The following is a 23,997-nucleotide window of genomic DNA, read 5'->3' as shown; positions in this document are numbered from 1 at the left end:
CAGTGGTAAGAAATAGAAGGAAATAGTTTGCTTGCTTTGTTAAACATTGGTAAATATATATTTACATTGATAAATATAAAAAAATAATAATAACAGAAATAACATAAAATAATGATATCTGTCACGAAGGATGCTGGACAACAGAGATAAAGGATCTATGTGCAGTTTATTTTAAGCTTAGTCAAACAGGCATAGGTCAGAACAGGAACAAACAGGAGCATAAAGGTAAGTCGAAGAGTGTTGTTATAAACAGGCAGACAGTTAGGGCTGCGTTTCCCAAATAACGACATAACCTGCGGCTGAACTATCACAGTACGATGCATCGTTTGGGAAAATAACGCTGTAGTGACAAGTGTTTCCAAAAACACATAGTTTCTCTGCCACAGATCCATCGTTTAAACCACATTAGTTAGAACGTAAAATGTCCATAATGATGCTCTAAACAGGGTGAAGTAACAACTTCTTTACAGAAAAAAAACATAATTTTTTGTGCAAATGATATTGTTTTACGCGATCACACATTTAAAAAAAAATTGTTTTAGTAAAAATATGCACTCGTTTTTCATATTAACTTAAAATATATAAACAACAAATATAGGACCTATGTTTCCTTTACTTTACTGAGAATTTTCCATATAAAAATCACTTAGCTAACACGTTTTCTAATCTCATATATAAATCATTAATGGTTGTAAACCTAATTTACAGTAAGCTATTTATTAAGAAAGGAAAAAAAATAACTTAATATAATAATAATAATAATAATAATAATAATAATTATTATTATTATTATTATTATTATTATTATTATTATAATTATTATTATTATTAATATTATTTAAGTGGGATATTGTTGTTTATTTATTTTTGAATTTGTTATCTTTGTTTTGAAAAGTCTACTTTTACAATTTGACACATTCAAAACAAGGCAGAAATGTTCTAACCAACAGGGCCAGACACGTTACAGATACATGTCTTAATAAATAAACTATTATTAGTTATTAAGTTAAAACCATTAACGTATGATATATATATATATATATATATATATATATATATATATATATATATATATATATATATATATATTTTTTTTTTTTTTTTTTTTTTTTTTTTTTTTTTGGTTGTACAAGCTTTAGAGACATTATGTAAATTCTGCTTTTAAATAATAATCCCCTCTAGCTTTCGTCATGAGCCACGGCCGCGTTTAAAATGGCAAAAATGTTTTCAAGTGCACTACGAAGTGAACTGTCAACATGATTATCGCTAAATCTGAACTGTAAAAATACTTTGAAAAGAAATAACACCTAAGAGAGATAACTTTAATTGTTCTTTTATAAATCATTCCAAGTTTAAATGTTGGAACACTAAATAAATAGGGCATAGGGGGGATAACGAGGAATAGAACACAACCATTAACTATGCGTCTAACCACAGCTCTAGAGGTGTAGTTGTAAGCTTTCTAGTTTGCGATGTGGTTTGCGAATGTTCGTTTGAACAATAGATTTGGGAAACGCCAAATCAACAAACTATCTTTGTAACGACGGAACTTGCGACCTTAGTTTGCTAACAAACAGAGAAATATGCATTGCATTGCTTCACAAGGAAAACAAGACTCCGCAATGAGAGTGTGTGTGTGAGGGGTGAATATAAAGTCCAGCTAATCAGTTTGTGATGAGTTACCAGCTGCGTGTGTAATCAGGGAATGAGGAACTGGTGTGCTTGAGGTACAAGATGTTATTTGTAGTCCAGTTCAGTGACAGATCTGTAGTTTTCCAGTGATCTGCAAGGATTAGACCATTGTTGATCGTGCCAATAATTTCGTCTTGAACTGTATATGTTTTATGTACAATGTATTGTTGTTATTACTTTATTATATGCACCATTTATTTCAATCAGTCGAAATGCTGTCAAACAGCAAACCATTTTAAATTGTATGTATACCAGGTCTGGGCCGCAATAACATGAAAAAAGTCATTGTTGTTGATTATTGCTCTTAATATTAGGATAGTAATTCTTCAGGTTGATCATTAGAATACATTTAAAACATTTTTGTGTTTGAAAGAATAACACGTCAGACAGAATATATTGCTTACCTTAGCTAAAGCTAGATTAAATCTAAACACTTGGATTAAATGATTTAAATGTCTAAATGTAATGTAGCAAATTCACACTCTTGACTTATTTTTACATGTCACTGTAATCACTCACTCACTGTCATAACACTAGCCACATCACTGTAAAAACATTAGTTTTAATTGCTGATAAATTTGAAAACTGAAGTGTAGCACATCAATATCAACAATATGTGCTTATTAATCTTTAAAAACTGTGTCTGCAGGTTCAGACGGAGCAGCGTCTAGTTATCATGTGAAGCAGCTGGAGGAGCAGAACGCTCGACTGAAGGAGGCGCTGGTGAGGTGAGTGTGTGTGTATGTGTGTGTGTTCATTCCTCCTGTGTTTGTGCTTTTTGTGTTATTGTGAAGATCATCACTACGGCTGCTCTGTGCATTAGGATGCGTGACTTGTCGGCATCAGAGAAACAAGAGCATGGAAAGCAACAGAAACTGATGGAGAAGAAGAATTTCGAGCTGGATGCGCTAAGATGCCACAAAGAGAAACTTCAGGAGGAGATGAAGATGGCTGAGAAAACCATTGATGAGCTCAAAGAGCAGGTCCACAACATGCATATATATATTTATATATTAATTCACTAATGCATTATTTAGAAAAATTGTGAAAGTAAATTTTTAATACCTTACTTTAACAAAGGTAGTAGAGCGCAACAAATGATTTGAACATTATGTTGACTAACATTAACTAATTATAAAGTGTTACCACTTAATTAGAGTTTAACATGAGCTCAACATATGTGATTGCAACATGTGGGGATATCTTTGAACTTATATACACATTTTGCACCAAGGTACAAAATAATAATATGGCACTTATTATTAAGCAATTATTAAGTAAAAGCAAGGCTTTATTATATGGTACTTTATTGTACTTCAAAGAATATTATATATTATTATGTGTAAAAACATGATATTTAACATTACATTTTTGATTGTTTTACCTTGGCTTCATGCCTAATGACGATAGGGTATATGCCGAGCTAGTGCTGTTCCCATGCTGGTACACTTCCGGTGACTTGTTATTGTGAACTTTTTACCATTTTATACGGTTCCTTATACAGCATCGATGTTGTAATGTCATTAAAATACATTCAGTTAAATAAACTTTAGCATTTATTAAGTTGCTCAAGTGTAAAACGAGACAAAAAGCTGTTTACTCGCATGCGCCCATCAGAATCGGCAGGCTAACGCAGAAGCTCCATTGAATATACTGGGGTAAAATAAATGCTTATATTATAAAGATATGGCAGGGGAAATGTAATTTAATGCAGTGCTTCTTGTACAATCTGAGACCCACTTTAAATCGGATATCACTCAGCTAGTGGAGATCGCAGATATTTAAAGAAAAGAGACCTTAAACCCACCGGATTTTGCATTGGCATTCAATTCGCCGGAAGCGCTTAACCCAGGTTACTGGCAAATTAAAAGTCCTATTAGCATGCTTCGGCATATACACCATTGGCCTAACAGCAAGAAGGTCGCTGGTTCGAGCCCCAGCTGGGTTAGTTGGCATTTCTGTGTGGAGTTTGCATGTTCTCCCCATGTTCGGGTGAGCTTCCTCCAGGTGCTTCGGTTTCCCCCCAGTCCAAAAACATGTGGTATAGGTCAATTGGGTAAGCTAAATTGTCCATAGTGTATGTGTGTATGAACGAGTGTGTATGGATGTTTCCCAGTGATGGATTGCAGCTGGAATGGCATCCACTGTGTAAAACATATGCCGGATAAGTTGGTGGCGACCCTTGAATAATAAAGGGACTAAGCAAAAAAAAAATAATGAACGAATGAATGTACCATAGTAGGGTATCACGGTGGTGCAGTGAGTAGCACAATTGCCTCACAGCAATAAGGTCACTGGTTCAAGCCCCAGCTGGGATCTCCCCGTGTTCGCTTGGGTTTCCTCCGGATGCTCCGATTTCCCCAAAAATCCAAAGAAATACGCTATAGGTAAATTGAATAAATTAAATTGGCCGTATTGTATGTGAATGCAAGTGTATGGGTGTTTCCCAGTGTTGGGTTATAGCTGGAAGGGTATGCGCTGAGTAAAATATTTGCTGGAAAAGTTGACAGACCCTAGATTAATAAAGGGACTAAGCCGAAAAGAAAATGAATGAATAAATGAATGTACCATAGTACCATACTTGTTTCTAAATATAATAATTATTGTTTAATTATTTTCAAATTATACTTAATCATTATTCATTCGTTCATTCATTTTCGGCTTAGTCCCTTTATTAATCCGGAGTCGCCACAGCGGAATGAACCACCAACTTATCCAGCACGTTTTTACGCAGTGGATGCCCTTCCTGCCGCAGCCCATCTCTGCGAAACATCCACATACGCTCATACACTACGGACAGTTTAGCTTACCCAATTCACCTATAGCGCATGTCTTTGGAAAAAGAAACGCCAACTGACCCAGCCGATGCTTGAACGCCACTTAATCATCATATTTTTTTCAAAATGTAATTATTTGCTTTTAATATGCAAATATTAGGTGTGTGCTGATGACTATGGAAGCATATCAGTTAGAAAATTAATTTTGAAATGCCAATTCAATATTCAAAATGGGAATGTATTTCTTTATTTAAACTTGGATTCTCGATGTTAGTAACGTTCGGTACAAAGTGAAAATTATTATTAAATGATAGAATTTACATTTATAACCACAGTTTAAAAATGCAAGCTACATACTAATTCTAATGCTTTATGAGTTGCAAACCTAATTTGATGTTATAATTTACAAATTGAGTTGGATGAGTTTAATGCACAAAAAAAAAAAAGTAGCAGTATCATTTGCCCTAAATTCATAAGATTGCATTTTCATCATTATACTGTAGGATGTTTGTAACAGAATTCCATGTGTATTTCATAATACATTTCGAGCCAAAGTTATATCAAAAAGATATTTTGAATGCATTGACACTAGCACTTGAGATGTTTTAGAGATCCATTCTCCATTAATACATTATATTTTATAGATGACCACTATATTATATGGGTGTGTATGTGACAGGTGGATGCGTCTCTCGGAGCAGAGGAGATGGTGGAGATGCTGACGGAGCGTAATCTGGACCTGGAGGAGAAAGTGCGCGAGCTCAGAGAAACGGTCGCTGATCTGGTAAGGGATGGAAGAGTGTGTAGAAATGTGATCCTGAGTTTGTGATGCATGTGTGAGACTTAAATATTTATGTTGAGCACTAATTGTGTCATTTTCTGATGCAGGAAGCCATCAATGAGATGAACGACGAGCTCCAGGAGAACGCCAGAGAGACAGAGCTGGAGCTCAGAGAGCAGCTGGATCTGGGCGCTGCTGGCGTCAGGGAGGCGGAGAAGAGGGTGGAGGCGGCACAGGAAACTGTGGCAGACTATCAGCAGACCATCCAGAAATACAGAGAGCTCACAGCAAATCTGCAGGTGCTGCTGTACTACACCACACACAAAACAAAACATTGCTCACATTGTTATACTTAAAGGGGTCGTCCAGAGTGTATTTTTACGGCTTTGGTTGTGTTTATGGGGTGCAAAGCAATCTGTGCTCATTCTTCAATTGTAGAAAGTCACATTATTTTTTCATTTATCCTACTTTGATTATATACAGCTACTCTGCTAACATGAAAGCTACTGTCATATTTCCTAGTTCCCTTCGAAGACCTGCTCCCAAAAGGCTCTGATTAGTCAGCTAACATAGGCCCCGTTTACACTGTTAGGTCTTGATGCCCAATTCCGATTTGTTGCCTATATCTGATTTTTTTTGCCTGTCTGTTTACACGTTGTTTTAATTGTGACCCATATCCAATTCATGTGTTTACACTTGCCATACAAATTATGATGTCGCGCATGCATAAAGGCGAGTTTTAGCATCTGTGCCACACTAGCCACAATGGAAGAAATTGTCTTGTTTTTAGCTCTGCGAAATATGTGAAGTGTAGGATAAGCGGTAAATGGTTCAGTCCAGATTTACCCCCACGCAGTTTATGTAATGGTATAGCCCTAATGTATGTGTGTAGTTGAAGATGTAGCCCTTGCCTGTTGCGCACTGGTGTTAGAGAGAATAAAGTTGTTCTATGTGTAGCCCGCAGTGCGTGTATTAATATCGACAAAAAAACAAAAACAAAAAAAACACGAAGTTCGCCCAACTTTAAAATGATTTTGAGGCACCAATGGTTTATATATGGTGTCCTCCAGCATTCAGAGGAATATGTGGGTATGAGAGATATCTCAGGTCTGGTGGGAGCGAGTTGTGTCGACTGACCACTTTCCTCCATGTTTCCTCTGTTGTTGTTGTTTACCACGTTGGCATCTCCACACATGCTCTTTCTTCTATGTCATTAAACCTTAATAAATCCGATCTGCCTGTTTACATGACAGTCGCATTGTCACATATACGATTTATATCTGATTTACTTCCTCGTATGAAGGAGGCCTGAAACCAATCTATGAATATCCAAATGCATGTGTTTTTTACGTGTTTACACGGCCATAGAACAGATCCAATCTTTCACATATGAGCAAAAAATCGGAATTGGGTCACATTTAATTGGCAGTGTTAATGGGACCATAATGTGCTGTGATTCACACATCTGCTTCACATCACGAGGAAGCGTCTCTGTTATAACCAACACAATCTCATGGCAATTCATAACTTTTTGATTTAGTGGCTAATTCGTTTGAATTCTTACGATCTTATTTGTACAATTTAGTACGATTTGCTCATTACCCAATGATGGTTGGCTTTAGGGGTGGGGTTACGTGTCACGCTTCCTTTTTAAATCGTGCAATTTTGTACGACTGAACTCGTGAAGTTTATTTATAAACTAATTTCGAGAAGATCACGTGCTTATAATTGCTTGCAGCCGGTCCCGCATTATTCAATTCATGATTTACCAATCAAATGATTCCTAAGCCACTATATATAGCCTAAGTTCCATATAACAGCCAGCTTCGTTTTGAAGAATTCCACCCCTACTCCTCTTCCTTTTCTAGATGGGTGGCCCAGTGGTTAGCCCTTTTGCCTCATAGCAAGAACATCACTGGTTCTAATCCTTACCAATCCAGCCGACGTTTCTGTGTATACTGTAGTTTACATGTTCTCCCCGTGGTTTCCCCCAGGATCCCTGGTTTGGATGAGGTTGGAAGAGGTGTGCCTGAGCGCAATTCATTTGGGCTGAGAAGTCAGCATTCCTTTTTGATCTTTTTTATTTGACTTTTTTGAAACATTCTATAAGTTTCAGAACTCAAACCTTTGAGGTTTTTAGGAAAATGATTACATTTACAAACTATTAGCCAATCCTTCTGAGTCTAACATGCTCTTACAGTGTTTTAGGTGTGGTTCCGATGAGGGTGGTTAAAACAGGACAGAAAATAGTCTATTAGGTCAAAATGGTGATCTGTTTTTATGTAAAAGTTTTGATCAAATTAAAAATAAATCTCAGAAATTAAGCAATTAAAATGGCAGTCCATCACTTTGTTGTAGTGAGTAGTGTACATGACATCTTTATATATGTGTGTGTGTGTGTGTGTGTGTGTGTGTGTGCGTGTGTGTATATGTGTATCAGGAGGTAAACAGGGAGCTGATGAGCCAGCAGGAAGCCAATTCTGAGCAGCAACAACAGCCTGCAGAGATCTTTGATTTCAAGATCAAATTTGCTGAAACCAAAGCCTACGCCAAGGTAAATCCAGTGAACAAATGCAATGTGAGCTAATATTCAAAAAATACTGCAGCAGAAAAGAACCTGAATTACCTATTATTTTCGGTGATGGTGAGATTCTGAAGTGTGCATCGACTAAAGATTTAAACTTCCCATGATGCAATAGGAGAGAATTTGTGAACTACAGTTAAGCAACTCAAGTGATGTGTGCATCTGCACTTCATTCATACTAAATAACATTTACTTTTTATGTGTTAAACGAATGTTAATCGCATTAAACAAATGTTAATCACATTTGCACATTTTAAATGAGGGTTTGTTTTAGAGCAGGGTATCTGCGAGGTCTTAAAATGTTTTAAATTTCAAGAACCAAATTTTAGGCCTTAAAAAGTCTTAAATGCACTAAAATATTGTATTGTAGGCCTTAAATCATTGTAAACGGGTCTCAATTTTCCTATGTTTATATAAAGCTACAGTATAACCATCCAATCACTAACAATATATTTCAATAAATGTTTTTTAAGAAATGTTTATTATTAACTCTATTTTGCGACGCAGTGGCGCAGTAGGTAGTGCTGTCGCCTCACAGCAAGAAGGTCGCTGGTTCGGTTTTCCCACAGTCCAAAGACGTGCGGTACAGGTGAATTGGGTAAGCTAAATTGTCCGTAGTGAATGAGTGTGTATGAATGTGTCCCAGAGATGGGTTGCAGCTGGAAGGGTATCTGCTGCGTAAAACATATGCTGGATAAGTTGGTGGTTCATTCCGCTGTGGCGACCTCAGATTAAACTGGAAAGAAAATGAATGAATTAACTCTATTCACTTATTAATATGGTTTAATTATCTTGCTAACAATAAGATTTGTTTTAACGTTTTTTAAGGTTTTATAGCAATTTTACTCTTTAGCCTTGTGTAAGAAATGAAATTCATTATGGTCTTAAAAAGATATTAAAAAGGTCCTAAAAAGTCTTACATTTGACTTGATAAAACCTGTAGAAACCCTGTGGAGGATCTTTACCTAAATGTTTAAATTAAGCATCCGTATGTGTTTCTTAAAAGAAGTAAATACGTTTATTCATTGAAGATGCACAAAATTGGTAAAACAAAAGTAGCTGTAATTTGCAATGTTACTTGTTTTATTCTTTTTTTTTTCTTTTTTTTTTACAAATTACATGTAAATTTTACATTTAAATTTTTACTTTTACCAAACACTTTTATCCAAAGTGACTTACAAACCAGGGTAAAAGAAGCACTTCAAATCACCACACCACACTTCTCATTGGTTGTAAATATTATTTTGGACATTATATCCATTGCATAAATATATTAAAGAGATTAATTTCTCGCTTGGCCCTGAATGGGAATAGTGGATTGGTTTTTATTAGCAAAGAGTAAGTTTTTGAATGCTCTGTGTAAAATGTCATGGATAACCTAAAAAATAATAGTAGTAGTTGTTTTGTATTTGTTTTTTCTGTCTAAAGAGACACACTAGCTACATATCATATTCATTAAGCAATCTTGTGTTTAGAAGATGTCAAATATATGTCAAAACATAGATGTCTTTGCTAAAACTATGCTAAATTTGGAGTCTTAGAAAATCTAACAATTGTTCAAAAATAGACTCACCAAATAGTCAGATTAGACAGGAATCACACGTGTAGTCATTCATTCCTGTTTATTTGATGGTTAGTCTATTCTTTGGAAGTCTTACACAAAAAAAAAAAAAAAAAAAAAATCTAGGGAGAAGCTGCAGTCTTTAGTGTACTTGTTAGTGTGCTTGCTATTCCAGAATGGCAGACCGAATCTTGCTTGAATCAGAAAAATCATCTATGCATGCTTTAAAATCTAACTAGTAGTATTGGGTCATCTTGGAGATTTCTTTTCTGAGCAGAACTTGTGTAACATACAGTTTTCATCAACTAAAAATTGATGTTTGGATATAGGGGTTCCTTTCCCCCTCAAATCCTGTTGGACATTTAGCAGCTGTATGTGTTTCTAATGTGAATGTGTGTCTGTTTGTAATTTTAGGCCATAGAAATGGAGCTGCGTAAAATGGAGGTGATTCAAGCCAACAGACAGGTGTCACTGTTGATTTCCTTCATGCCTGACTCCTTCCTGAAACACAGAGGAGACCATGACTGCATCCTGGCACTTCTTCTCATCCCACGGCTCATCTGTAAGGTCAGCCTTCTCTGCATATCTGTGTGTGTTTATAATTGAATGTTTTATTATAATTGAATTTTAAAACTTTATATAATTATTTATTTATTTTTATTTTAATAAACATGAACCTAGAGCAATCAACCGTTTAAAAAAACAAGTGGCTTTTGCATTTAAAAAATGCATTAATAACAAGTACAAATGTGACAAAATGACAAGTGACACTTAAGGCTCTATTTTAATGATCTAAGCGCAAAGTCTAAAACGCAGGGCGCAAAGCATTAAGGGCATGTCCCAATCCACTTCTGTTATTTTAAGGACGGAAAAATATGCTCTGCAGCGCAGCGCATGGTCCAACAGGGTTGTGCTTATTCTCTTAATGAGTTATGGGTTTTGAGCATAAACCAATCAAAGTCTCATCTCCTATTCCCTATAAGAGTCAGTTGCATCGCTTTGTAGGTGGAAAAACTGAAAGCTTCACTAGTGAGAAAACCATTAAACAGATCATCTGCAGCACAAAGATAAAGAATGAGCATCCTCCAATCGGCCATTACTTTTACTTTCACTTTCTCTCTTTCGTGGATAAGGAAACAATGTTGTAGGCTACACACAGGCATCCATTAGCCTACATAATTAATTTTGTTTGTTAAGCGCAAAGGTTTGTTTCAAAACTATTTCTAAATTCAGTTCTAGTTTCCAGCAAACAAATAAATGAACAATAATAACGAAGTGTGGTCAAACAACTGAGTTATATCCAAATACACATGCTATGCCCTATCTGCTTGTTAAGTGTGACGTCATGCGAAGCGGCTTTCGGGTCCAAGCGCTTTATTCAACTGTATAGGGAGACTTATGAAATGGTAATTATAAACGTTTATAAAGCATTTTAATACTTATGGAAATCACGATCGCAATATATATGTCCATGCCTAAAATCCAATGAAAAATTTATAAAAGTTTGGCATTTGTTATGCAACAAGCCCAGAATTTGTTGTGTACACTATGACTTTATATAAAATTAACTTTAATGTGTGATATGAATTAAAAGTGATCTTAAACAAATCATTTCTTAACTCAAATGAGTGGCGGCTTTTACCCAAAAACAGTATTACATACGTCATCTGACAGGTGGGCAAATCTAAGCTTCTTTTTATCAAAACAAATATAATAAATATACATATAGTAAATTATACTGCTAATAATAATAACAACATACAAAAGCAAATTGTCATGCATAAACTAAAAAAAGCCCCCCAAGGTGAAGAAGGCATAAAGGCAGAGGTTTTTATATTTATGTAGAAAATAATCATTTTTGTAATATTTTATTTCCTTGATTCTTTTTCATTTGTAAAGATATTTCTGTTTTGCTGTACATCTTGTGTGTTAATGCAATGTGTAAACAAGGCGCACAACTAACGCGCTCTGCACTGGACTTTAGACCTGTTTTCAGTCTTTTTTAGTTCCTCAAATTAGCAATGCGCCAACAATGCGCCTTAACACACATCTTTTCTAGACCAAAACACCCATGGATTTGCTTGCTATTTAAACAATGTGGCAGAAAACTGGAAAATTAAAGTTGCGTTGTCTGATAATAGCAACACGTCGGGGAAAACATGTCTTGAGCCTTATTGCGCCGGGTGTATGATAGGGCCCTTAATGTGACAGCAATTTTTATCAACAAAACACAATCGGAGGTAAGTCAAAAGTAACATGGTACAAAATACAGAACAGTCTAATGTTTGAAATGGCACTCTGCTGCCTAAACTTTTGTTTCCTAGTAGTATATGACATTTGCACTCTTCTCAACTCATTACTATGCAAACAAACCAGTTTAACGGTGGACTGGAGCAAAATTAACCTCTATTTTCTTTCTGGAAACTAACCTTTTTCATTAAACATTAATTGCGTTCAAGCGTGTCCCTAATTACAGCAAATGATACATTGTGACTGGATGCCATGACAACAGCTTTACAGCAAAATATTTAATATTTTAATATAGACAGTTTTATTTTAGAACATCACTGAAAAGACATTAACAAACGTTCAAGATTACAAGTTTAACATGCATTTATTAAAGTAGTAAATTTACACTTTTAATCCCTTTCTGCCAAATAGAGCTCTTGAAACACAAGGCATTTTCATATGTTAAACATAATATTTACACCCTCCCCACCCTCTACTGAAAGGGGGCGGAGAGCAAGCTCATTTGCATTTAAAGGTAAAATGATATATAATATAATAAATGATCTGTTTTGTGTTTTTAACTAAAATTTTACAGACACATTCATAAGATATCACAGATATATATTACACATAATGTCAAAAGTGGCATCATGTTATCTTTTTTTCTAATGACATTTATTAGCATGAGGACAGGACAACCTGTCACTAACATGACATAACAGCAATAACAAGATGGAATCATCCAATCAGGTCCCAACAAATCACATCAAGCTCCTCCCTAAAATTGATCTCATTAGAAAAGTTATTTCACTCGCATATTAGTCCCATTCCAACTTTTGTTTTGTGTCAATTTAAAGAGCAAAACTTTCACAATGAGCATGCATGCTAACGGCTAAGCCACACTTCTAATCCAGGTTTTGTTTGAATGTGTTTGTGCGTGTTTTTGCAGTCAGAGCTGATCAGCAAGCAGGCGCAGGAGAAGTTTGAGCTGACAGAGAGCTGCTCTCAGAAGCCTGGCATGAGAGGAGCTGTTGGAGAGCGTCTGAGCTTTGCTGCGGGACTCATCTATTCTCTCACACTACTACAGGCAGCGCTGCACAAATATGAACAGTATGTCTAACACTGCTTACTGCAGCATTAGCAAATATGCTAATAAGTAGCATTATTTACCTGATGTGTTTCCTATTGAAGCAGGAAGTTGTTGTATGTTTAAGATGTGTCTCTCTCTGTGACACAGTGCTCTGAGTCAGTGCAGTGTGGATGTGTATAAGCGTGTGGGCTCTCTGTACTCGGAGTTGAGCGTTCATGAGCGATCCCTGGATTTCCTCATTGACCTGCTGTACAAAGACCTGCTAGACGAAACCGTCAATGTGGAGCCTCTTACCAAAGCTATTAAATACTATCAGGTATAACAGCAGCATGACATTTTGTAGCTTTTGCAAAACTGTAATTCTGTCATGACAACTCTGAGAGGAAATTCATTCCGGCAATGATTTGACCAGCCTAGCCAGGCTGGGAGCTCAGCCAAAACCAGCTATGTCCAGCTTAAACCAGGCTGGTCAAGCTGGTTTTAGCTGGATTTAGCTGGTAATTTTCCAGCCTGACCAGCTTAGACCAGGCTGGAAATGGCTGGAAACCAGCCTGGAAATGGCCAAAACCCCTCTAAAGCCACCCTGGTCGACCAGCTAAAACCAGCCAACCAGCCTAGGCTGGTTTAAGCTGGATTTTTCAGCAGGGTTCCTTTATCGTTTGTTTTACCTGATGGATTTTGCAAGGATGTATTTTAATGTTGTAACAAACTATTTGATTACTTTCTCGCATTAATTGAAATGCTTCACATCACTATTCATTTACTGCGCAAGAGAAGACCGACCCGACCCTGTTTAAAATTATATAATCCAAACCTGTTGGGTCCTGCTGCGTCCCGTCGGGTTGGGGCAAAGATCTTCAGGTCTAGCGTAAAACCTGGAAGAGTAATTTATGATTTAAGATTTTTGCAGTGTCTTTTTGTGAGTAAAAAGTGGAGGAGCTCTGAATCTTAAAATTAGGAGAGACATCAGTGGAAGAACAGACAGGACCAGGCCTGAGCATTTTCTCTTATTCCATTGCTGTCTCTCCTTTTAAAATCCAAAGCTCCTCCATGAGACTTGAGACAGGTGGTGCACACAGGTGATGGTCGTTAGCACTCACACCACCAGCCCTGCCACACTCACTACAATCACAGACCTTTTTATTCTCATAAATTTAAAAACCAACCTTTATAAACCATTTATGAGGAACTTACCTTGAGGGAGCAAGTGCTGAATTGGTCCTCTGGGTTTTATTAGCATGGCCGCAGTGCATGATTATTTATATACAGTATAGAAGTAGTGTTTCCTTCAGGAGGAGTAAATTAAGTTATTTACTATATTTCTCTTTGTTGCAGCACCTCTACAGTATTCATCTGGCTGAGCAGCCTGAGGACTGTACCATGCAGCTGGCAGATCACATAAGAGTAAGACACATACACACACAGAAAGAGTGAGATCAGCTCTGCCACACACATCTTTAACTCATCTTCACATGTGTCTGCAGTTCACCCAGAGTGCTCTGGACTGTATGGCGGTGGAGGTGGGCCGTCTGAGGGCCTTCATACAGACAGGACAGGACGAGGAGGCGTTTTGTGTGCTGCTGAAGGATCTGGACACATCCTGTAGTGACATACGGCAGTTCTGCAAGAAGATCCGCCGTCGAATGCCAGGCACCGATGCACCAGGAATCCCAGCTGCCCTCAGCTTCGGCCCACAGGTAGTACACATACACATCTCTTTCAAATACCCCACATGTAAAGGGGGTCATGGCATTTTTTAAATTAGTTTAACATATTTATTTGGGTTCTTATTAGGTTTTACACTAAAAAGTATTATTTTTTTAACCCTCAACCTGACTTACTTTATGAAAAGACTCTATTTACTGGGGGGTTAAAGGTCATTAAAGCTTAAAAGAACAGTTCAAATTTCCTCGCCATTTATTCACACTCTAGTGGTTGTAAACTTTTGTAAATTACTTTCTTCTGTTGAACCCAATATAAGATATTCTAAAGAATGTTGGAAAAAATCAATATTTATGATTAAAGTGAATGTATATGATATATATTGACTTTCTGTTGGGTTTTAGTCTAATGTATGAATAGTGTTGGGGTATAATATCTCACAGTTTACCTTATTTTACTATCCTCATAAACATAAATAAACTATATAGTCCTGTGAATGCTAGTAAATCAATGGGCAACAATTATATCTTTTGATATACAGGGTGGGCCATTTATATAGATAGACCTTAATAAACCTATTGGGAATTTCACAAGAAAAACAATGGTGTGCTTGGTTTTAAACGTAACTTTATTCTTTCATGACCTATTTACAAGCCGCTTCACATATAATAATGTGCCACAAATAGGACGTTAACATCACCAACCATTCCTATTTTATTAAGGTGTATCCATATAAATGGCCCACCCTGTATATCAAAAGAACAAGGCAATTTTGATTTGACCTATCCCGATGACTCCTCTGAATTTTGTCTTGGCTATTCACGCATTGATCGCGCGTGTGCGTGTTTATATATGTGCGTGTTTATATATGTGTGTGTGTGTGTGTGTGTGTGTGTGTGTGTGTGTGTAGGTGTGCGAGGCGCTGGCGGACAGTAGAAGACAGCTGGCCTGGGTGAATGCCGTCCTCCAGGAAGTGGCAGCAGCAGCCGCTCAGCTTATCGCTCCTCTCAGCGAACATGAGGGACTTCCAGCAGTCAAACTGGAGGACATGGCCTTTAAAGCAGCCGAGCAGGTGAGTTTAAGTCAGTCTTGTGAATAGCTTGCCTGCATCACCCCACAACTGAAATAAAAGATGAAATGATTATAAAATATAAATTGTGCAAACAAAAATAGAGAATGATAAAAAGGTGGCTCAGTGGTTATCACTGTCACCTCACAGCAAGAAGGTCCCTGTTTCGAGTTCTAGATGGGTCAGTTGGCATTTCTGTGTGGAGTTTGCATGTTCTTCCTCTGTTCATGTGGGTTTCCTCTGGTTGCTCTGGTTTCAACTTCAGTCCAAAGACATAGGGGAATTGAATAAACTAAAATGCCTGGTAATGTTTGTGTGTGAATGAGTGTGTACGGATGTTTCCCAGTACTGGGTTGCAGCTGGAAGGGCATCTGCTGAGTAAAACATATGCTGGATAAGTTGGCAGTTCATTCCGCTGTTGCAACCCCTGATATAATATATATTATGATATAAGGGGTAACAACTGGAAGAGGGTGTTGGTAAATCTGTCATAAGCATTATTGTCATTAGACTATTATAATTCTTTACATGGTTAATATTTTTCTTAACCTCAAAAACTGAATTTTTCATTAAAATGTAAATAAACATTAATGACACTGTTATAAAATTATTTTTCAAAGTGTTGACATTTTTACTGAGAAATTTTGATGACAAAAGTGATCAGAAAAATATCCACTACACAATTATAATGTCTCATGACAATTATGTTTATGACAGATTTATGACAAGATACGTTGTCTTGATAATGTCAAGTTTTATTGACAATGACACTGACAGGTTTTGTTGTCTTGGTAATGTTTAGTGTCATGACAAAGGGATGAGATGTATTTGGTTGTCAAGTTGTCAAAACAAAGACATCTCAAACAAAGTCACCTTTGAATTTAAAATTACATAAGCTAATGACTCTTAATGACAGCTGCCATAAGCATGCATAAAATCTCCTATTCATGATGTGCCTTGTCATTATATGATGTAAAGTGTTTGTGTTAAGTTCTTATACAGTAGTAGGTACCAATATGCACCCTGTGGACCTAAATATAAACCTTTTGGTATGACCGCAGTATCAGTGACAGCACTATTACCTTTATTTCTGAGAGTATACAGTAATAGGATAGACCTTTTTCTTGGAACGCAAAATTACCCATTATGCTTTGCGTTTATGCGCAAGGAGAATGCGAAGAACTTCCGGTTGGCAGCTGATGCGTGTAAACAGTCACATTTAGACAGCTTTGAAACGATAGTTTTAATCTTTTTTACCTACTTTTATCCTCTTTGAACTAATACTGTTGTCCATCAGCACCATCTCCTGGACTGATCATTTAAAGAAATGCGATCTAATAGGATGGAAAACAGCTGCTGTGAGGCGTTTTCCCCTCGTTGTCAGACGTACGGCATCTTCTGCAGTTTAAATGAAGCCCCGTCATCGCTAAAGTCAACATATTCTCTTTATTTCAAATATATAACCAGCCCAAACAAATGTAATTCACCAAAATGTTTGACACACACAAGTAGCCTGTACTGTGCCACTGACACACTGATTCAATAACTGTGACAAAGTGAAAATATAGGCTAGTGTCATTTCGAAATGACGGAAAAACACAAACCGTGGTGAAAACAACACACGAAATACACAAACGGCTCGCGATTAGAATGAACAGCAAATCAGCCAGCAGAGGATCAATAACAGACTTTTATTGGTCATTTTTGTAAATTGCACAACTTTCATACCTGTTAAGTTTCATGCCAGTACTCTGGTTTGCTCTCTCTCTCTCTCTCCCACTCTCTCTCTCTCTCTGTGTGTGTGCGTGTGTTAAAGAGCCGTTTTTCTCGTATTTCTGACGCGCTTGAACCACATGTGACAGATTATAACAGCTTTAACAGACACATTTCTAAGTTGTGTGTCACAAAAACACTCTGTTATCCATTAAAAACGTTATTGAAACCCATTTTCGGAGCGCAAATTACCAGTTGTACACGCTGTAAATGGAAGTTTTTAGCATTCTACCGGAAGACGCTGGTCGCTATGGCGCCCACCATGCAGCAGCCATGAAAAAGGTCTATAGTATAATATAAACAAGTGGAGTTGTAATTTAATCTCTTTGTATCTGTTTTTTTTTTTCAGATCTATGGGTCGCAGGGCATAAACGCCCAAGAGTGTCTGCGCCAGTCCTGCAGCGTTGTCATTGCAACCATGAACAAGATGGCAACCGCTATGCAGGAGGGCGAATATGACTCTGACAGACCACAGACTGGGGTATTACGACTGCACTCTCTGTGCTTGTGTTTATCAGTCTGTCTGCATTGCACTATGGCTGTTCATTTGTTTGGCTGTTTGTTTCGTCGAGCAGATATCTCCTGTTGAAGTCCGAGCTGCAGCACTGAGGGCAGAAATCACTGATGCTGAAGGACTCGGTCTCAAACTTGAAGACAGAGAAACAGTCATCAAAGAGCTCAAGAAATCTCTGAAAATAAAGGTAGAAGCTCATACTCAGACATACTAAGAGAAAGTGGTGGACGAAATACACAAATCAAGCACTTGAGTAAAAACATTACTCCATTAAATAGAAATTCATCCATTTTATTTAAGTAAAAGTACAAAAGTACTTGCTTTTAATGCACTTAAGTATGAAAATAAAATATATTTACTTATGAATGCTTATCTATTTAGCAAGAAATTGTTTAATTTTATTACCAAAGGGGTCATACACTACACTGCTATATATATATATATATATATATATATATATATATATATATATATATATATATATATATATATATATATATATATATATATATATATATATATACCATATAGCTTCTTAGAAGAGAGCTGTTCAATTAGTTTGTCATGGGGGCCAGTTCAGTTTGAAAAGCATCCCAAATGAATATTTGAACATAGCCCATATGTTGTATTTTTGCTCCTTAAGACACCCATGTTGGATTTTTCGACAATAAAATGTTAATATGTTGTATTTTGAAACTACATAATATCAGTGCATTGTACAATACGTGTCGTCCCAATTGGAGCACTAATGTTTTTTTTTACTAAGCAGATTTTCAAACCGTTTCTCTGATGACGTTTGACAATTTCCAAATCGGTTAAATTAATGACCAAACTATCAAATAATACCTGCCATGAGTATAACCACAATCAGAATCAAGAGGCGCTATAATCACTCTCCTAGGAGAATTTTGCTTTCACAATCCAAAATAAATGAAGTTATCCAACATGTGCGCCCGATAGCTCCGCCCCTTCCGCTATGTGAGCAAATCTGTGGTCGTTGAGTGCGTGAAGTGTCCATCATTCCACACTTCATTTTACCGGCTGTATGAGTGCATCATCTGGGTAATTTAAGTGCACTTTTTATTTTTAGAGTTTTCAGTGTGAACTTACACTATTTATACAAAAATGGCATAGAAATGGCATAGAATAGTGCATAAGTATGCGATTTGAGGCGCAGCTTAGCTTTAAATGGATCATTTGATTCATTGACTTAACTGGAAACTCACTCAGAATGGATCATTTGAATCAGTGAATCATCAACTAAAGACTTTTGATTCAGTGTGTTGTTAATTGGAGACTCACTTTAAATGGATCATTTGGATCAGTTAGTCCTTAACTAATTGGTTAATAGAATCAGTGAGTCATTAATTGAAAACTCACAAGCTTGTCAGTGAGTTGTTAACTGCAGACCAACACTGGAACAATTGAATCAGTGAGTTGTTCACTCAAGAACAGACGCAAATGGCTCTATTAAATTCACCAATTAAGCATTCTGTGTTTCTCAGCGGGTGACAATTTGATACAATGTCAAGTAGGAATGTAATGATGTTAATTTGTTTTTCTTACAAATACTTTAAAAGTGCACTTAACAACAGTAGTAAAGTGATCATACTTAGTCACTGTCCACCACTTTAATAGAAGCAGGAATTATGTGAACATTCTGAGTAAAAATGGTTTTGTTTACAGGGCGAGGAACTGAGTGAGGCCAATGTACGTCTCAGTTTGCTGGAGAAGAAGCTGGACAGTGCATCTAAAGATGCAGATGAGCGAGTGGAGAAGATCCAGGCTATCTTAGATGAGACTGATTCACTTCTGAAAAAGAAGGAGAAGTAAGAGATGAAAGGGAGGATTGCTGCATATAGTTTTTACAACAGCTTGTTACTTAAATTCCTAATATGGGTATTTGTTTGTATTTTTAAAATAATTTTTCTATAGGAATTCTTAAAGTCTATATTAAAGCATTATTAGCTGTTATTAAACAATTCACCTGCATTAAGAATCATAACATTACCAGATAAGTGAAGTAAAAAGGCATTGGAAAATCAGCCAGAATAGAAATGTGCAAAACTTACAGGCTGAGGGGGGAAAACTACTATCCCATGAAGCATTGCAAATGATGCAATCAAATTGAATATAACCTGAATATAAAGCTTTGGAAAATGTCAGGAGACTGACTCATTTACATACAGTTGCTTACGGTGCTTCATTTAAGTGGGTAGAACTAAAGTTCTCCTTTTGTGCAAGCTGCCCTCCACAGCTGATTGGCCAAATTTTTATGTTTAGTTTTTCTCCACAAATTCTGAAAATCCTCTCACCATCTATTCACCCTCAATTGAGTTTTTTTTTCATTGAAGAAAAAAAATATCTTTTGAAGATTAAAGGAAACTTGTAGCCATTGATAACAATAGTAGGGAAAAGCACAAAGGAAGTCAATGGTTACAGGTTTCTAACATTCAATGTCTACCTTTGTGTTCTCGAGAAAACCAGGTTTGGAAACAAGTTGAGGGTGAGTAAATGATGACAGAATTATTATTTTATTTTAATGAAGCATAATTGTTTTAAATATAAGCTTAATTACATACAGGTTTAACAAAAGCACATGTTTGAAGAACAATCTTATAGTTCATAACAGGCCTGTCTTTGAAGATTCATGAGTTCAAATTTTAAAATAAATCCATATAAAAGGTTTTTACTTCAGGACACATTTTCTTGCGTCTTATAGTGACGATGACACTAACACTGTAAAACAATTGTCTAATATGGCTATTTTTAATCCGTAGGGAGTTTGAGGAGACCATGGATGCTCTCCAGGCTGACATAGACCAACTAGAGTCAGAGAAAGTAGAGCTAAAGCATAGAATCAGCAGCCAGTCAAAGATGACCATTGAGAGCCTGAGAGGAAGTCAAGCGTCTGGCATCGCCTCCATTGTGACCTGTGGCATCACTGCTGGTAAGAGACCCATAACGCTGTTAAATACTGTATAATATAACTGTTTAATATAAAAGTTAAGTTAAGATGTCTTACTGAGGTCTTTTTGTTAGATATTCTAACATCTGTGTTTATTGTTTGTGTTCCTTTTAGAAGAACAAAAAGGTAAAGTTGATGCCACATGTGTGACATTTAAATATCCGTCCTCTCTTCTCATCTAAATATCACACTCTTCCTCCCACTTGTGGTTTCTGTGTGTGTTGCATGTGTTCATGCTAGTGCTTATGTTATTAGTGTAGTACAGTCATTTACCGCATGGCTCTTAAATACTGTCATTTTGCGCAAATTGTTTTTGATTGGGGAGACAATAAAAAAGCATTCTCATCTCAAGTTCAGTTAATTCAGCTAAACTTTATCACTGACTGATGTCTGTAATTCATGTCATTTCTTATATCGCATACAATGTTACTGTTACTACACATTATAGGCTACAGTTGAAGTCAGAATTATTAGCCCCCCTTTGAATTTTTGTTTTCTTTTTAAAATATTTCCTAAATGATGTTTAACAGAGCAAGGAAATGTTTACGTTATGTCTGATAATATTTTTTCATCTGGAGAAAGTCTTATTTGTTCTATTTCGGCTAGAATAAAAGCAGTTATTAATAAAAAAAAAAATAAAACATTTTAAGGTCAAAAGTATTAGCCCCTTTAAGCTATTCTTTTTCAATAGTCTACAGAACAAACCTTCATTAGACAATAACTAGCCTAATTACCATAACCTGCCTAATTAACCTAGTTAAGCCTTTAAATGTCACTTTAAGCTGTATAGAAGGGTCTTGAAAAATATCTAGTCGAATATTATTTACTGTCATCATGGCAAAAAATTTAATAAATCAGTTATTAGAAATGAGTTTTTAAAACTAATATGTTTAGAAATGTGTTTAAAAAGTCTGCTCTCCCTTAAACAGAAATTAGGGAAAAAATAAACGGGGGCTAATAATTCAGGGGGGATAATAATTCTGACTTCAACTATAGAATAAATATGTTTTTATATAGAATATATATAATTTTGACTATATAGTCAAAATTACTTTTTTGGGGTTTATTTACTCTGTATTTATTTAAATACAGAGCACAGCATAAATGAGTACACCTCATTTTAAAATGTATGATTTTTATCAATTTCTTTGTGAATGTAGACAATATATTTTGTGATTTTTAACAAACCAGTTTTATTAAACAGTTATATCCATTCAAATAAGTATTTGGTCACCGAACATGGAAAAGAAGGATAATTCATTTAAATTCAAACGAAATAATGCATAAAATATTATTTAAAATTCAACATTGTAACTACATTTTATATTTATGTTTCTTAATTTAAGTTTTAGATTTTTCCTCTTTATTAGAAATTTAAGTAATATTTTTTTTCCCAAGATATTAATTTTGGCGTACTCATTTTTGGATTGTTATCGTTAAATAATTTTCTTAGAATATAATATTTTATAGCATGCTGAGGAAACTATTAGTTTAGAAACGAGATCTGTAAGGGGTCATTTTATGATGAGCACTGAACTGGGTTCACTGTAAATCAATATAATATTTGTTGACTAGTTGAAAAACATTGAATGAATTTAATGAATCCACCAAAAAAAAAAAAGATTCCTTCAAGATTTCAACAATATCATATTTTATTAACATTATCATTAAAAGGTTTAGGCTTCGCTTTTTAATGGTTTTATAGTTTATTTTATTGTAACTGACATATCTTTTATTGTTTAAAAGTCTCTTGCTTCTCAAAGCTCCATTTAACTGATCCAAACATCATTCATTCTTGTTTCGGCTTATTCCCTTTATTAATCTGGCGTCATTACAGTGGAATGAATCGTCAACTTATCCAGCACATGCTCTACTCAGCGGCAACCCATCCCTGGGAAACATCCACACACACCCATTCACACTCATACACTACTGAGAATTTAGCTTACCCAAATCACCTATACCACATGTGTTTTGCTGTGGGGGAAAACGGAGCACCCGAAGGAAACCCACAAGCTCACAAACTCCACACAGAAATGCCAACTGACCTAGCTGAGGCTCGAACCAGCGACCTTCTTGCTGTGAGGTGATCGTGCTAGCCACTGCGCTGCCCATGATCCAAAATACTGTGATATATTATTATAATTAAAATTTAATTTAAACAGTGGGGTGGCATGGTGGCTCAATGGTTAGCACTGTTGTCTCACAACACGAAGGTCGCAGGTTGTGGGCCAGTTGGCTATAAGTGAATTGAATAAACTAAACTGGCTGTTGTGTATGAGTGTGTGTGCGTGTGTGTGAATACGAGAGAGTGCATGAGTGTTTCCTAGTACAGGTTTGCAGCTGGAAGGGCATCCACTGCGTAAAATATATGCTGAAATAGTTGGTTTTTTATTCCATCCTGATAAATAAGGGACTAAGACGAAAGAAAACAACCCGGGCTCATTGTGGAAACGTAGCCCCGCGGACGTTTCTACGGACCGCGATTTACGTCCCGGGAGGTATGTATTCGAGCGTTTTTTTGTTTTCGCGGATCCGCGAGAGGCCGCTGTGCGCGCTTTTTCGCGTCTCGGGTGCCTCTCGGGAACGCCGCGCGCCGTTCTCGCGCGAAAAGCCGCCGGACCGAAAAAAAAAAAGCAAAAGCCATCGTCTTCGATTTCGACCGTGTTTTCGGATCCTGCCGCGTTCTCGCCCTTATTTTTCGGATTCCGTTTTTCGTCTTACCTGATTTCCGGAACCTACTGTTCCCCGGACTCGATCCCGGTCATCGTCCACCGCGGCCGGCTCCGGCTCCTCCTCCGGGGCCTCCACTCCGCCGACGCAACGCTGTGAGCTAAGCGGACAAACTGATTGCATCGGGAAAGCCCTCCACTCGGAGGCGAGCCGTCGGCCGGCAAGTGCGAAGAGGAGGGGCGGAGCGGCGCCACATCGCCCCGCAGCGTTCGCTCGAAAAAAAACAAACGCGGCCTTTACATACTTCCGGCCACGTAAATCGCGGTCTCCAGAAACGTCCGCGGGGCTACGTTTCCAGAATGAGCTTGGGTTGAAAGAAAATGAATGAAGGAATCTCAGTATCTCAAAATGCTGTTTATTTCTGCAAGTCAAAGCTGAATGTGCTGCATCATTTGACCAGTCTTTGCATGATTCTTCACAATTCCTAATACGTGTCAAGAAACATTTAATTTGATTATAAATGTTGAAAACAGTTTTTTACTGTTTTTACTAACTGTTTTATATGCATTTTTTTTATTCTCGTCTTTAATAAACTTCCATTGAAGTTTTCTTCAATTTTTTGTA

The 23,997-nt window shown here is 36.6% G+C and overlaps 1 protein-coding gene across 18 annotated transcripts in view; it reads left to right on the top strand.

Moving 5' to 3' along the window:
* dctn1b (dynactin 1b) overlaps positions 1-23,997 on the top strand; it is an 85,941-nt gene that overhangs the window by 54,847 nt on the left and 7,097 nt on the right. For 8 of the 18 annotated variants that reach the window (XM_073920748.1, XM_073920746.1, XM_009307203.4 and 5 more), the window contains 16 exons: positions 2,342-2,420; positions 2,516-2,675; positions 5,149-5,253; positions 5,358-5,549; positions 7,691-7,804; positions 9,810-9,962; positions 12,574-12,734; positions 12,862-13,030; positions 14,050-14,118; positions 14,199-14,411; positions 15,287-15,448; positions 17,568-17,699; positions 17,794-17,919; positions 19,419-19,561; positions 20,513-20,682; positions 20,815-20,826. In XM_073920748.1, coding sequence (XP_073776849.1) covers positions 2,342-2,420; positions 2,516-2,675; positions 5,149-5,253; positions 5,358-5,549; positions 7,691-7,804; positions 9,810-9,962; positions 12,574-12,734; positions 12,862-13,030; positions 14,050-14,118; positions 14,199-14,411; positions 15,287-15,448; positions 17,568-17,699; positions 17,794-17,919; positions 19,419-19,561; positions 20,513-20,682; positions 20,815-20,826 — 2,160 coding nt within the window. Of the gene's footprint in view, positions 1-2,341; positions 2,421-2,515; positions 2,676-5,148; positions 5,254-5,357; positions 5,550-7,690; positions 7,805-9,809; positions 9,963-12,573; positions 12,735-12,861; positions 13,031-14,049; positions 14,119-14,198; positions 14,412-15,286; positions 15,449-17,567; positions 17,700-17,793; positions 17,920-19,418; positions 19,562-20,512; positions 20,699-20,814; positions 20,827-23,997 lie in introns of all 18 variants that reach the window. The other 10 variants (XR_012389188.1, XR_012389187.1, XR_012389186.1 and 7 more) reach the window with 2 other exon arrangements.

This window comes from Danio rerio, chromosome 13 (genome assembly GCF_049306965.1).
Source record: "Danio rerio strain Tuebingen ecotype United States chromosome 13, GRCz12tu, whole genome shotgun sequence".
Classification (NCBI taxonomy): Eukaryota; Metazoa; Chordata; class Actinopteri; order Cypriniformes; family Danionidae; genus Danio; species Danio rerio.
The sequence above is the reverse complement of the archived record's forward strand: the minus strand, read 5'-3'. Positions and strand labels throughout refer to the sequence as shown.